We start from the raw sequence: 17,238 nt of genomic DNA, 5'->3' as shown, positions 1-17,238 counted from the left end.
AGGTATAGAATGATTTATGGAGGTGAGAGAGAAAAAATGAGTGGTTGAGATTTGAGGAGAGAGAAGAAAATGAATGTTTGAGATTTAAGGGTATTATAGGTATATTAGGTAGAGATGTTTAAATTGTTGAATAAAAAAGAAAGGTATATTAGGTATATCAAATCCTTAATTGAGATTTTAAAAAAGGATAAAATGCTTTATAAGATAGTATTAGAAATATTAAATATTAGATAGTATAGAAGTATAGATATAGATTTAGATAAGTCAGTACGTTTATATCAACTCTTTAATTTGAAATATGGTTTCACAATTCTGCATTTCGGTTATGTATTCACACATGTGAGAAAAATAAATTTATTGATCAATATTAACTCTTTTTTTCTGTAGAGGATTCATTTATAGTATAGTTATTGTAATTTAAATAAAATTCGTCCACAATTTTTACAACACATATAAAACCGAATCTATAATTTCAATTGTATGTAAATTCATATTATCACATGAAGTGTTGCAAAATATAAAAAATCAAAAATCAAAACACACTTGTTAAATTGTTAAATAAAATTTGTCGTTCACTTTCAAAATGTCAAATTCTAACAGGTTATTTAAGTTGTTTTATAGTCTTTGAGCATTAGCTCATTGGCGGTCGATGGACATCCCTCATTCAAGAGGTCTTGGGTTCAAGCCTTGGATGGACATAAAAAGTCCATATATGAGAGTTTGATTTGGGTATACCTAATTTCAAGTCTGAGGGCAGAGTTTATCCCTATTAATCGTCATGCATTCGGACGGAATAAGGGTTTTTTCCCTCATTGGGTATTTGAAATAGACATTTCTACTTCGAGAGAGCCCTCTAGCATGGACCCGATTAAGACAACGTATGATGAACTCCTATTGTCGAATTGCGACACGAAGTTTCAAGCGAAATTCACCTTAAAAAAAAAAGAATTTAAGTTGTTTTATAAATATATAATAATATTAAAGTTAATTACATGGATGGTCCTCGTGATTTGTTATCAATCAAGGTGCCACCGCCCAACCCTATTAGAGTGGTAAACTACTCAAACTCTGTTGGTGTTTCATGTTTACCTTCTAGCTAAAACTTACACACAACTCAGTAACGAAACCAATCTATTGTTACGGAATACTTCTACCAGCTTAACCATTAGCACTGAGCGGAGTTTATAAGTTTTATAACTGTGCCCGTGAAAAGCAGCATGGTTGGATCAGTGGTAAACACCCTTGCCTTTGGAGACAGAGGTCATGGGTTCGATCCTCATCCCATGCAAAGGTTGGAGGGCCTTTTTTACCATTTAGGTAGAAACTGGAAGCAGCCTCTCTACTTAGGTAGAGGTAAGGTCTGCCTACATCTTAACCTCCCCCATACACCGTCGAGATATTGAGGCTCAAAACCCGCGGAAGGCGGCACTGAGCAGTTACTTACTTACTTACAAGTACCCGCGCGTTGCGGCGGTAAGATGGTGAGGGTGATAGGTCATAGTAGGTGATATGTCATAAAGTGTCATAGCCAAATGTCTTAGCCGTACGGGCTCCGCCCTCAGATTTAAAAATTTGTCGAAAGTATATCGAATGACGTCTCTAATGAAGGAGCATGAAATTTTAAGAACACCCATATAATTTTTACTCGTATAATTTATCGATTTATGGTTTTTGAGATAAAAGATTTTGAAAGAATTAGAGGAATAATATGATTTATAAAAGAGAGAAAAAGTTATAGGCATTGATGTATGGTACATTATGTATTATGATGTGTACATTGTTGAAATTGAAAGTTGAAACCCTATTTGCTTTATATATGATATATATAAGCAGATACTAGACTAACAATTGCAATCAATTGAATAACATATTATTTCGAATATATAAGGGATACAAGCATGCTGTTTTTCACCAAAGCTATATAAAAACTCTTTGGCTTGTTACTTTTGTTGGTTTTGTACCAGATACACGAGCACCATTACAGAAGAGGGGGAAAATAACCTAAAGAACAAAAGTACAACACGTTATGTTAGGGGAGATAATCACCATGAAAAAGGGCTTGCTCCCAGCAAAAATATTTCATTTTCCACATCTTTCACCCACTGGCACACTCGGTTGCATATTCGTATTGCTACAGCCTGCAAACTCAATTTACCGAGTTTCAGTTACATATTCACAGAGAAATTAAAGGACTAAACTATTACTAAAGACACTAAATTTTCAAACTCCTTATTCAGGATAAGGAATCATCATTTACATTTGAAAAACATATATATTTTATTAGTAGATTGACTACAAAAAATGCAATACTATTCATTTTTTTTCACCTCTATATGCAACATAATTTCTTTTTAACCATCTAATGCAACATGCTAGCCAGTTCTTACCAGAATATGCAACTTATATTTAGTTAATGCCATTTTAAAGCCTAAACCATTTTGATGCAACGTATTGCTTACTTTATTAAGAAATTACAAGTATATTACATTAAAAGTTGTATGGATTGCGTGTTTGGGAAGATGGCCTGATTATGACATTTGCAAAGTACAGAGATATAGAAAATAGTGTTTGGGAAATGATACCATGAGGGGAATTATCTGGGTTTTTCTGTAAAAGCAAATGTGATTTTGAAGATTCAAATTAATAACTGCTATACCAATGATCAAAATCCCATAGAACCCCATTAAGAACTGCTATACCACTTTTCAAACATAAAACGCAATGCCAAAGATCACTAAATGGTTTTAAAAAAAAAAGGACGCTGCATGGGTCAGAAGAAAGAAAATAGCACATCGCATGTTCTTGTATATGCAATGTATTGTTCTATACTTCTATATGATGTTTCTATTGAGATGGTGTTACACTGTTACCCAAGCAAAAGAACTTACGGAACCTAATAGCATCAAGCCTACAACTAATTTTCCATTATGTAAATGAATAACACTTGGGGCTGTTAGTCCAAAAAAACCATGTTTATTAGTGTGTGTCTATTAAATGAACTTAGTCAATCACACCTTATCTGCAAGTGGATCAAAAGCTGCAAAGAGTTCAAAATCCGGAGTAACCCAGCACAGCAAAACTACAAGAGAGATATAATCACTGTAAGTTCACCAGAGATCTAACGCAAAAGATTTAAAAAAAAAAAGAAGCTAGAAAGATGAGCCGTCCAGCAGATTCAAGTGTGTGGTAATGAACTACAGAAGAAACGTGTGTGCAAAAAAATATTAAGACTCAAGCTTGCTATCGAACATCATCTCATTTGCATCTAAAATAGCTGGCAAAGTTAACAGATTGTATGAATAGTCGACTGGTCAAAATGAGTAGTTTGTTAAGCATGTCATCATATCAATTGGACGGGATAACCGAAAACAGATTTTGACCAAAATTATGAGTGTTCTAAGATAATGTACAGCCAAATTGGCTTGTGAAAACTATAGTATTTTCAGTAATAATATAACTTACTGATAAAAACGACAAGGCATTTAAAAACAGTTGGGAGACTTTAGGTGTTTGACTAATTTCTCAACGAATTTTTGCTTAAAGTTAATTTCCACCTCTAGGCCATTAGTAAAGAGAGATGCTCATCATGCTAAAAGTTATATGAACAAGATGACACTGAATATAACATAAGCCAAATTAGGCATTAGTAGTGAAGATTTTTTCCTTCAATTCACTCACAATTATGCTAAAACTTAACCAAAGTCCGTAACCCAGTTTCATGGTTTTTTCAGTATGAATAAACAATAGCCTTGGTAAAAGTTGAAGAAGTATAAAGCCAATACCAAAAATGCTAGCAGCTAAAGCTCAGAACACTTTACCATAATTTTCATCCCTTCTGAATTGAGTTTTATGGGGACCTAACCCTTTGTCATGCATGGAAGCATAGAGTCTTTGGTATGCCCTATACAATCTGCAAAGAACTCGATTGTTACTCTTACCATATACAGTAAAAAAACCACCTTCCACTCAAACTGAAAGATATTATCAAAATGATGCTAACCTTTTCTGCTGTGAGGGAGCACCGACTGGAGATGCAAACTCAGATGATACATACTGATCCAGATATATACTTCGATAAATAAAGTGCCAAAGTCCAGCAGGACCACCTATTCCTACACGTGTTTCATGTAGGTTGTCCCGAGGATCGTGGTCTAGTCTTTGTTGATTGGAATGGAACAACGACCTAGAACGTGCAGATGGGTCAACCGGCAAATCATCGATATGTAAGCCACCTGCTGACAAGGATCTTTGAACATCGTGAAGAACATTTGACTTTGAAAGGACCGTTTCAATACGTATCCTATAGAAAAGAGTTTTAAGTGTTATAAGAAGAACCACTGCATAAAGGAGTATAGCTCAAAAGAAAATAAAAAATCCACAACATGAAACTAGAATCCAACACCACTTTGGTTTTTTTTCATAAGAAAAAGAAATTATGCATTTGAAAGCTAACATATAAACACTATTCTTTGACATAATGTATTTTCTAATATCAATCACGTGACATTAAATAATCAGCTATGATAAACAGATTGTAGAGTCCAGTGTTTGGCTGTGCTCTGTTTGAAGTTATAACAATTAGCTAACTAAAGAGTTGAGTGTTTGGCCACTTTTGCTTATATACCTATATATATATATATATATTCTTGGAACCTATACATAAAATGGCCAAAGATATTTAACAAAGGCCATCTTGAAATGGAGTAAAATGATATCAAATAAGGTTAATAAAAATGAATAAACAAGTAACTTGATTTTACCCTAAGATAATCAGTTTTTGAGCATCAGATAAGTGATCTCAAGTCAAAATGATCATATAACTCATTACAAAACAAGATAACAACGAAACACATACCTGCATTCTTTAAGATGAAAAAAGGCCTGAGAACTTGTTGTGAGCAACGTCAAGTACGTATCAACCTGTGACATACACAATGTTGCATTCATTTCTCTCTCAAATATACTATAGGTGAGCACAATCTACTCACACAAAGCAGTTACATCATTTCAGATTCCACGAACAACAAACATTAGCAAGATCCAGTTATGTAAGCATTTAACTTGTATGAGATTTCTTTAAAGCTGTAATTCACTCACGTCAAGATAATGAACATAAGCATATAGGAATGCCATGGGGTTGTATCTTGGCAAACATATTGGTGAGAAAGATTCAGATGTCCTACAACATCAGTTAATAATTGCAGCATCAGTACCATATAAATCGTAGATACATACTTCGCATAGCTCAATTTGTGACATAAACTAGATAGAGTGAAACATAATAACAAAGTTACTCATAGTGCAGTTATAATTATAGTTAACATGTAATCAAAAAAGATACAAAGACAAGGTTTGCCCCCCTCTTCAATACAATATGAAGAAATCGAAGTTTAGATTGCTCAAACTAGTTTCACCTATAGAAAGGATTATAAAGAGGTGACCGGCATGGTAAGTGCATCCATATATGGTCCTGATAAAATGATTGCCTGTAATAGAGATCTTTTCTAAAATGTAAAAGAGTCTAGACTAGTTTTCCAAAGAATGACAAAAGGAGAAAGAAACATACAAGGAGAAAAGTGATCAAAATTTTCTTTTAATTATTGAATTTTGTAAGATCAAGATGCTACGCTTATAAAATGTTAAAGTTTGCAACAAAGCAGAAGTGAAGTTACCATCAAAACACTAGCCTAACGGTACCATCAAGACCCTAAACCACTCCCCCAATAATAGGTTGGGAGTTAGGCAGAGTGTGAGTATCTGCTACATCAAAAACATCAAAAGAACATAGGTGAAGTGTGATCATCATGCTTGCAAGCGCACAAAGTGGCAAGTGGGTAGTATATATACGTAAATTGATGCAATTAACCTAAATCAACAATTAACAGAAGAATACCACTAGAATTCTAGATTATGCACTTGCCTAAAAGATTCAGATGACATGACGAAGTTTGCAAGCAGTAGCATATCATCAGGATGAAGTGATGCTTTCTGCAAGCCCACCAGACTGACAACCTGTATTTTAGCTTTAACTTTAAAGATGATATACCACAAACTGAATAAAGAAAAAGAAATATAGTTCAAATCAACTACCAAGACAGAAGAGGGTTAAGAGGTAAAGACGTTGAGAATAAAGGTAGTGACTGTAACAACCTTATCTTTGCACATCAATATTGCAAAAAGGACACCTGAATCAGCAACATCTTGCAAAATAGCACCAGCAGCTTGCCTTGTAGAATAGGCAAGAGGAAGACAAGTGTATGCATGAAGAAAAGTTGCAGGATTCCTGATGCAAGTAGTTGACAGATAATCAAATAAGTTCATAAAGTTGGATGTGAGTGCTTCATTGATGAAATTATTCAAGATTACAATTTGTAAAATAGCTACTCAAATGCATCCAATAATATTCAATATAATGATATCACATCTAACTTGACCACACATTCAGAAAGGATCACGTCCCAAACTTTTGGGACTAAACACATCGAAGTATCGAAAGATCCAATTTCATTTAAAACCAAATTTAAAACAGCTGGGCACATGATCAAATAAGTTCATAGAAGTTGGACATGAGTGCTTCAGTGATGAAATTATTTAATATTACAATTTGTGAAATAACTACTCAAATGCATCCAGTTATAGTTGACATGATGATATCGCATCTGTAGTTGACTAAGCATTTAGAATAGATCAACTTCCTAAACTTTTGGTGCTAAACATTTGAAACGGACCAACTTCATTTAAAACCAAATTAGAATATCACAAACATCTTGCACTATCTCCAAATGATATTGAACTATACTACGTATATTCAATGAGTTGTCTTTCCAGACTATTTGGCAGTACCAGCAAACATTTACAAACTAGGCATACATTCCAAACCAAGTAAAAGGTTTACAGACTCAAAAGAAAGTACAGATAAACACGTACAGACCAAGGCATACCAACCTTGCTTATAAATGTGATTAGAAGGTAACAGATGGGGACAGCTAAGATATATGAATACACGTATATGTGATGCATGTAAGTAAATGTTATGCTTTAGTCATACGAGCCTCCCGCAATACTCATTGTCCAACTTTGAGAGCGACGGAAGCTCTATGCTGACGGAGAGTACTAAGATCTTCATCAATACCCTTAAAATGATAAGTAAGTGGCTAGATAAGAGAAAACAAACCTACTGAAAGAGCGGATGAGAGACGAAAAAACAGCATCTGTTCCTCCAAGCAAAGGAGTCATGTCAAACTTAGGATTCTTCTCAAAACATTTATCAAGAGACCTTGTAAGAATAAGTATCATCTGCAGTCACATCAATGGTACGATAATGTTTAATAATTAATAAAGCGCTTGATTTAAATTAATGTGCCTACCCACAAAAAACAGTAGGCCCAAATGCAAAAAAGAATTAACAAGGTAAACTATCACCTGGCCATAAAGAAGTTCTAATTGCCCTCTTAGTGATTCATAAGGCTCTTCTGTACTGCTTATGCAAACTAAATATATTGGCCCCTTCACAAGAAAAACTACCTGTACAAGATAGACATTATCATCACTTATTTCTATATTTGCTGTATGAACAATATTTGCATAAACTGCTAAAATGAATAAAAGATCCATATTTCCTTGTATATATGGTCCACTAAAAGCTTTGCATGTGTTGTCAAATCATACAAGTGAAGTCTCATGTCCAACTACATACCATTGTACTGGTAAAATGCCACAAAACCAAAATAATTCTAACCATACCGGTCATGGGACTAACCCTGTAGGCCACATAATGATAATTTGCCAACTGTCATTTCCATTGTAGTTCTTGACAACCACTTTCAGTGTTTCATTGAAAAAGATGCTTATTGATATTAAGATATGTAACAAAATGTAGTTATCTAATAAACAAGTAGAAGAATTAGAAGAAAGAGGAGTATTAAGCAACTTCCATGCTAAAGAACTTTTCCCACAGCTACAAGCAAAGGAAAAATGAACTGAAATCATTACTAACCTGGTGTTTGCCAGCCCTAACCAATTTAACACGATCTCCCCTGAAAAAGAACAGCAAAGAAAACTGTCAATTGCTCCTTCATCTTTAAAAAAAGAGTAATAAATAAGTGTGCAAACATAGGTGCATATTCCATACACCATATTCGCGTGCTTAAAATGCATCATCATATATTCAAACTACTGTGGAGCACTCTACTGTGGTGACGTGACATGATGATATAAGCACTTAACGGGTGACTACCGATAAAACCTAACAGCATTCACTTTATTGAGAAATTTTTAGAAATGAAATCCTTTTAATAGAAAAAACCTAAATAGGTTCCCCTTATTAGGAATTTTGAGTAAAAAGGTTACCTTTTTATGGTTTTTTCCCTAGTTTATATAATATCAGACAAGTAACTCGTTATCAGTCAAAAAGAGGCTGGAAAAACCAAGACCGGTTGACATGTAAAGCATCATAGCCACACCTTACATCAGTCAACCACAAAACTAATAGATTCCATTGATGTGAACATCAGAATATCCATGGGACATAGGGATGAATCTTTCAGGAGTTGTAAATTTAATTATATGGAACAACCTCATTAGTCATTACTATCATTTACATTATGTGGCATGTGTTCTGAGTTCTGACATCTACCTCATAATCCTGTAAAATGTTTGTACTACGTATAGTCTTATATCACATGAACTGATAGCAGAAGTCCAATCCATACAAATGAGGTAAATCTAAATGTTCAATGAAGAAAACTTCTCAAAACTTTTACATTAGTAGTTACTAACTGTAATTTGTATAAGTTATCTGCCTAATATATCTTCTCATTTATCTATTCTATAAGTTTAAAAAAAATTCCCATTTTATTGCCTTATTCATTTACTAACGTATATTACAACTTTATCACATTAGAAGAATTTCAGGCTCGAAATATAAGACGACTCAATAGTGTCATTGACCAGGATGTCATGTTTATATTCAATAAGGTCCTCGACTAAATATCATGTTCTATTATCTAAAACAAAATGTCAAACTATATCTTGCATAAATATTTACTCAAATACTTAGTTAATTATTATAGATACATATGTTATTCTTAAAAGGATTAGGCCCCCAAATTCACGAAGCTGCACCAACACATACTGCTGTCTAAGCGACCCATTGGAACCATCAGAATCGTAAGAGAAGAACATAAACAACAAGGTCCAAGAAGACGATCTACAACAACAGGACTCCGTTTAGTAAGGTAGCCATCGGGAACCCTTCAGAATGAAATCGGAAAACTCGAACCTATCAACCCATTTTTAAATTTTCTTAAAGCCACCTAAGGGTACATAACTATATACTACCTGATCATTTCTTTGGCGGTTGGTTGTTATCTACTTATCTAACTTATTAATATTTATAGTATGCAAACATAACTAATTATTATTGACCAGATCCTTTTACCAACTCAACCCTCATAAATTAAGTTCTTACAGCCTAAGTCTAACATCATATCTTGAACCTCAAGGAATCCGAAGATAACCTACTAAGTTTTTTCTATAACTCACAGGTCAACCTAGAAAGGTGTACGACAAGAAAGAACCTAGAGGTGTACGACAAGAAAGAACCTAGAGCTCTGATACAATCTGTAACACCCCACTTCTAAACTAAAGATGGGGTATCATTATGCAATTTAAATCAATACTAAACTTCTATAACAGAGCATTCTACACACAAATCCTCCAAATATTATTACAAATTTTCATATGCTAATGTAGTCATCAACCTTAAAATCTCTTGAATCTTCTACATACGACCTCTCTCAAGCGTTATCTTCAAATTTTAGTATTGTGAAATCCAGCTATAAATCCGCAGGGAAAGAAAACTGCGGCTGAGCCAACTGCTTAGTGCGCGGATGTTGATAATAATAAACAATATTAGTGAATTAAAAGGAAAGTAAAATCAATTTATTTTAATACCAAAAGTTTCCTTCACACACCACCTTTACACCAGAATAAAAATAGTTTAAGGTTGAAGCAAAGAACAGTTTGGGTCATTTTATACCGAGTATCCCTACTTATGAAATATCCAAGAGCACACTCCCGGTACCCAAATAACAATATCACAAATAGAAGTTAATACACCAGATGTGCACCTTTGCGTGTATCCAACTCGGAAGGTAGGTATGGCACTACATCACACATCCGCACAATAATCATATCATATCAAATCATATCCTAGGATGCATCCATACGCCTTGCCGAAATAATCATAAAGCTCTCCCACGAGCATAATCAACTATCAAATAACAAAGGCGGAGACGCCATGGACTGATCACACTGCCACAAATAGTGTCATGCCATTGGTCGCCACAATGACATGCCTGTGGTAATAGGCACCTCCACAGGTAGTTAACTCGGTATTCCTAACTCCTGTCTACAACTAAAGGGTTTCACAAGTTCACCGGTTCACAAAAACTCCAACCTTACTCCATAAGTATTTCCAAAATCCACATGTCTAAGTTTCTCAAAGTACATTTCAACAAGATTTTTCTCAAGTCAAGGTTACATAATTTCAATTCAAAATAACATTTTAGCTCAAATAAAAGAGAATCAGATAATCAAGTCACGAAGTATTTGAAGAATAACAAATATATATCCAAAAAATCATTTAAGAGTAACGCTGAAAGAAGAAGTACGGACATCCGTACCTTGACAAAAAGCTATCGAGTATCCGCATTGTAGAAAGAATGCTACGCACTCTTCGAGCCTAATGATAACTAAAATCATTGTCGGGCATATTTAATCTATCAAGTATCCGCATTGTAGAAAGAATGCTCAAATACTGTGATTCCAAATTCCATTAAAATAGTTTTTGACATACCATATTTAATCTATAGATTATTAGTGTAGTATTATAAATATTAAAATATGAATTTACCTTAGAAAGCATTCAAAGCTTTAAAATCTTGAGCCTGACATAGCCTACCACGTGCCTTACGACTTTTATTTCAAAAGCTAAGCAATATTTAGTTTGTTCGAAGATTTTAGATTGGTGATACGAGTAAAATACGACTGGGATTTTATAGGCATTCGAAAATGAACGACCTTGTAGCGGCTTTGTGCGTCCTAGTTGTGATCATGTGCGAAGTATTCGGACTTTCAGTTACATGGGTATCCATATTACGTTCCAATCAATTACTATGGTTTATTTATATTAATCTTTTTATTATTATTATTATTTATATGTAATCAACCTATTTCATGTCTACCACTTTTTACAAATATTTGAACTATAGTTTAAGCCATATTAATATTACCTGTATCATCTAATTATTTCTTAAAATTCACGGGTCATTATAATTAGCCTCTACCCAGTCTCCCAAATAGCCAATTGACTCCAAAGACAATCTGCAACTCTTGATTGATAAGTCTCCAAACTCTGGCCTACCAAAGTAAATCAACCATCCATAATATGACCTCAACCCCTAATGCTCTTTGATGTGGAGTTGCATAGCTCGTAGTAGAGCTATTAGCTCAAACTCGATATAAAAATGTCTTCTTCATGCTAAACAGGGTATATCATGGTTCTCACCCATGTTATCTATCTTAAAAAAAAATCTCATCTTGTGGTAACTTGATGCGTCTCTCTACCTTCTAGGTGATCGTTGGCACCCTCGAATGATATTTCCTCCTAGGGTGATGCACGCATTAAACATCCTAAAATGAGGGACAACCATTGGATGGATGTGACATCATATAGATCAGTCCTAACCCCACAGTGAATAAATCATAATAGTACGAGTTATCGATGCATACATAATAGGCTACACCTTGAAACTAATCTAGCTATAATCACTCACTATTTCACTAATAAAAACATTCCATACCTATATCATTCGAAGGGCCTTATCCAGTTATAGCTCAAAGCCTCCAACTACTCTGTATTAACCCTATTGTCTCCTAAAAGTGGCTAGACTGCAACAATGCATGCCAAATCAACTTTAAATGATTAGAGACTCCCGCCACTGATTTCATCACTTGAAAAGGCATGCGTTTCAAGGCCCTAACCTTTTTAAAGGGGCAAGAGGATGTTAAATCTCTCATCCTAAGTGATTGGAGAAAATCAAGGGCAGAAGTTGTAAAATTGGCCACAGAGTCCGATGAAATTGCTTACCATGCAAGCTTTTTCTTCTAAAGATATGCTTTTTGTAATTCAAATTTCCTAAATCTGATTTAAACTAAAGACATAACCAATTGTTCCCCGTTGGAGATGATACTTGGCTTCTATTACTTATTTTAATACGGTTATTCTTGTTTGACTCTTCGACCTTGATCAATGATCATGTATCAAAAAAGGAAGAGATGCAGTTAAATAACTATATATTTACATATTTACCCATTTTCAACGAAGGAGATTATAGCCTGCAAAGTTGCTGAAAATCCCGCCAGCTTGTGCTCATCTCCATATCTAAAAGTAATCGAAAAGGAAAATAAAGTAAATTAAAAGTAGTTAAAATTGTTTGCTTAACTGTATCATCCATAAAACCCGATTCATACTCTATGAATCATAAAATTTAATGCATAAAGCAAATGATACCAACTCATCAACAACTCCTGTCATGTGTGAATTAATGTCCTACATATTTAGAGCATAGGTATTTCTACCAAAACTTTTTAACAAAATTCATGTTCCTAAAGGGATTTTGGCATGTGATTATCGAAGTTCCACCCTATATTCTCATTATCTAAGAGTCCAGTATTCAATTCTAGAAATCCCTTTCTATTATTCTCTTTTTTTCTCTTCAACTTAAAAACTTTAGTAATTTTCTGTTATCAAACAAAGAGAAGTTTATTTACTCATTTAATTATTTAAAACAATAATTACATTTAAAACAAAAATTACACTCGTTAGATACAAGCAAGAAACAAAAACTACGAAATGAGTAATGTTTACTCCACGCAGTGTCAATGCATTTGGGATCTAACATCAATATGCGCATATAGGAATTGAATAAAAATAGTTTGGACAAATTTTAGAGTGAATCTTTGAATTCATATATATCATTAAAATGACACTAACATGGAAATTCATAGAGATCAGAATCTGGCAACTATGTATAACTTTTATATTCTTAAAAGATTTATATAACCGAACATACCATGAAAAGATGCACTACACATCAAAGATATTCTTTCCTGAATTTTTATGTTTCCCAAAGGGATAATATGCAGCATTGATAATGATGTACCTTGAGTATATTGGTTTTCCAGAGTGACTCAGAATAAAGAAATGTTTCTTTCTTTTCCTCCAAGACATAGAAGCATCATCCTGCAATTGATGCATCATCAATTAAAACACATTACTAACAATTTTGAAAGGCACTATCAACATTTTCATGCATTTTCAAAATTACATGAAATGCAAGTCTTCAGAGACAAACTTGCCCAAACAAAGAAAAGAACTTTAACACTTTCTTAAGTTGACGACACAAAACGCTTGTTAAGCAAGGAAAACTCAAGAAAAAAACTACAAGCATCTGCACGTCATGTGATACAAGCATCTGCATTTCATCCTATTGTCGCCTTAATTGTCTGCACTTCATAACACTTACGAGAACTATGACATTTCAAAATCTTACTTACCGTTTACATATACGTTAGAGCTTGAGCCCCAATAAACTGTTCCAAGTTCTTAAAACAACACTAAAGCATTTACTCATGCACCTAAAAAATGCCGGATATCTCTTTCGTAGGACCGCTATTCCATTACAACCTACACTCAACTCTGAAAGCCTTCTATGAATTCAAACGCTTAGAAGCAAAAACTACAACTAACTTTACAGGAAAGCAATGCTAGTCACAAACAAGGAAATGTCAACAGCATGTTTACGAAACTGGCAGTTGTCTTTAATTAACTAATATCGAGTGTTTAAATGCACATTTGGTACAAAATGTAGCACGAAATGATCATTTCTCATATTATAAAACATATACATTCACATATAATGAAAATAACAATCACCTCATCGGCATGCCGTTTACCGTGAATCCGTTCCGCTTTCTCCGAATCCACCGCCACAACTCCATCCTCATCATCATGATCATCGAAACCATTATTATCGAAAATTTCTTTAATTCCATCAGTTCCAGAACTAAGACTAACACTACTACCTCTTTCACCTGCATATCCACTACTATTAGGACTCACATTTCCCCTTTCTTCTTCACCTTCCAAATTATTATCATTATTATTATTGATTTTCCACAATCCTGATCCCATACCACTGCTTTCGCCTATCGAAATACTCGCATTTTCGGTACCGAATTCCGGTCCGGAATCGGTAGGAGAGTGGAATGAGATTGATGATAACTGATTCTCGATTGCGTCTAGTGATGTATCGATTGAATTAGGGTTTTGAGCTGTTGATTCTTCATCTTCTGATGATGAAGAGTTTGATTTGTTATCTGTCATTATGGATTGATTTTCAATTTTAATGATGAAATTTTAGTTTTGTGATGTAATTTGTAGGGTTTTTAAGTTAGGAATTTTGGGGGAAAAAAGGTGTGAAGACTAAAGAGCGTCTGTATTTTTTTTTATTATTTATGGAAATTACAATTGCCAGGTGTTGTTTGATATGCAGAAACCTGGTGGAGAACTGTGAGCAAACAAGGTAGTTAGACAAATAATAGGCAAAATAAATAAATAATAAAATCAAAACTATCATGTTTGTCACTTTTTGGTGCATGCGGAAAAAAAAATGGAAGAAAAGGTTTTCTAATGTAGAAGTTTGCCAAATCAAGATTGTTCTAAACGTTAAAACATTTGGTTACATATGGTTTAAAAATAAAATTAAAAAACGTTAATTGAAGGAATGGAATAATTTTAATTGCATGTAATTGTTGTATAGGGTTAACTTATATACTGTTAACAACAAAAAATCTCAGTTGTTGCTCCTCACATTCAGGGGGGTTGGGGTATTTATTTTATCATGTTAAATTGAAGAAGAAAATGTGTGAGGATAGTATTCTATTGTTAACAGCAGATATATTCTCCCTTATTGTATATAATTTGTCTATATATTGTATGACCTCCAATGGTATGCCGGATACAATGAAAATAAAGTTTACCTTTCAAAAATAAGTGAAATATGGGCTTGGTATTCAAAAGAACGAGTCAACTAGATTGTTTTCAACTTATTATGAAATGCCTAATATACCTTTTGGGTTTGGGATTATATCGTAATTGATTGGTAGGTGTGGGATTTGTGGGGTTTGATGTGTGGTGTGAGCACATGAATGTGTTTGAGGTAACAATGTTCAGGGTAGGGCGACGTCTAAGGTTTGTTTGACGTGGACGAGTTTTTTTTATATACATAACTGTATCATGTATTTGTAAGTAGGTTCATGATTTATCTAGGTAAGGATGAATGATAATATGGATAAAGAGTTACGTGTCAATGGTAGATGAAAAAATGATGGTGTTTTGTCTTAAAACCGTGTTTAACATATACGATGCTCAAATGGTTTGATAGTCTTGGTATGCCATATATTATCACATTAAACAATATGCAAATTTGGACCAATAAAACTAATAGTACTCGTAATAATTATTTTGAAAAAAGCTCGTTACATCGAAAAATAAATGGCTCACTAAAACTAAGCTAAAAGTTACAATAGACCTATTTTCAACTTAGAAATAATCTTATTGATATTTATTTGTAAGAAAGAAAAATGAAATCACCCCAAAATAAAAAGATAAAAGGTAACTATTGTTTTTTTTTTACTTAATAAACTTAAAGAAAATGATAATGACAGCCCTAAGGGTTCTCATTAAAACCTTATTACATGCATAAACGTAGAGTAGTACATTATACATAAAAAACCACCCCCTGAATTTTCACATGACAAAGTATAAATTTTAATGCACCCAAATAACTTATACTGACAGCCCTAAGGGCTGTCATTAACAAAACCCTAAACTTAATAATTAAAAACTCAAATTTCATGTTTCCTCCTTGACTTAATAAAAAAAAAATAATCGCATTTACTAAATTTATGCATTTAGTCAATTAATACGTTTAACACTTAATGACTAAAAAAAACTCTAAAACTACTAACAATTCATTACTTACACAAAAACAGATTACCAATTCAAAATTGGGCCATAAAAATTGTAAAAATGGTTTAATTCTAACTTGATTTAAGTTTGGTTAAATTTTGATAAAATAGTTTGAAAAAATATTATATTATAAATTTATAATACAATTAGCACGTTTAGTAATCACATTATAGTGTGTCAGACAAACATCCAAAATAACTTGAACACATGTAAATAAAACTTCATCGCTACAACAAATTATACACTAATAAGTTTAGAGAAATGATTAATTAGCCTAAAATTATTAGCCTAATTATCAATTTAAACATGTGGGCCAAACACCTATCACCACTCAAAAGTTTGGTTCATCACTTTTGTCACGCGTAGCTATCGCTCTGTATTTTTTGCTGCAAAATTAAAGTATGTATGTAATGCATAGATTCCATTATATTTGTCATTAAACCGATTTCATCCTTTTTGTCATTCTGATGTCTTATTACTGAACTTGTGATTGAATATTTGAAGTCATATGTTAGTATACTATAAATAGATTAAAATAAATCTGTCATATGTTGCTTTTCTAAATGATGCATTCTGAGATTCCACTAAACAAAAATTTTCCAATATAGCTCTTGGAGATTCATCGTTGGTTATAGCTATATTGTGACTTAAATTACATGACTTTCTTTGTTTTAGGCATGAAATGAGTGTTTTTACTCATTTAAATAGTGGTGGTGTTGTTTGTTATGGATCGTTGTGTTATATTATTTTGGAGTTATTCAATGGATGTGAATTGTATCAAGCCATCATTTCCTTTGTATATCTATGTAGTATTTTATCAAGTAAATCAAGCTTTCTTTTTATTGACATGCATGTACAGTTGAATGATTATTCGATTATTTATTTGTTTAAGTTACTTAATTCGTATTCAAAATAGTATATACCATATCATAATAACGAAGGTAGATCAATAATTTTTATTCCGTAAACAAATAATATTTATTTAATTTGTATTTAAAACATATAAATATGCCTGTTTGTTTGAAAATAAAAACCATTTGTACTCTATATAAATTCCGAAGGGCAAAATAGAACATAATATTTATCTATTAAGCATTAATTATTAATTAAATATAAGAAATGACAAGTGTAAGGTTCAAATT

General features: G+C 33.1%; 1 protein-coding gene across 1 annotated transcript; it reads right to left on the bottom strand.

Annotated features, from left to right (window-relative positions):
• Positions 1-1,837: 1,837 nt before the first annotated feature.
• On the bottom strand, positions 1,838-14,586 carry LOC122582138 (vacuolar fusion protein MON1 homolog). The gene is made up of 14 exons (XM_043754495.1): positions 14,000-14,586; positions 13,227-13,306; positions 12,374-12,445; positions 7,997-8,036; positions 7,423-7,524; positions 7,175-7,296; positions 6,151-6,283; positions 5,921-6,012; positions 5,098-5,179; positions 4,856-4,920; positions 4,001-4,300; positions 3,819-3,910; positions 3,015-3,079; positions 1,838-2,138 (listed from the first exon to the last, which is right to left on the bottom strand). The coding sequence occupies exons 1-14, from the start codon at positions 14,447-14,449 to the stop codon at positions 2,043-2,045; spliced, it is 1,791 nt and encodes a 596-aa protein (XP_043610430.1). The 5' UTR covers positions 14,450-14,586; the 3' UTR covers positions 1,838-2,042.
• Between the last annotated feature and the right edge of the window lie 2,652 nt (positions 14,587-17,238).

The sequence above is a fragment of the Erigeron canadensis genome, chromosome 9, assembly GCF_010389155.1.
Source record: "Erigeron canadensis isolate Cc75 chromosome 9, C_canadensis_v1, whole genome shotgun sequence".
Classification (NCBI taxonomy): Eukaryota; Viridiplantae; Streptophyta; class Magnoliopsida; order Asterales; family Asteraceae; genus Erigeron; species Erigeron canadensis.
The sequence above is the reverse complement of the archived record's forward strand: the minus strand, read 5'-3'. Positions and strand labels throughout refer to the sequence as shown.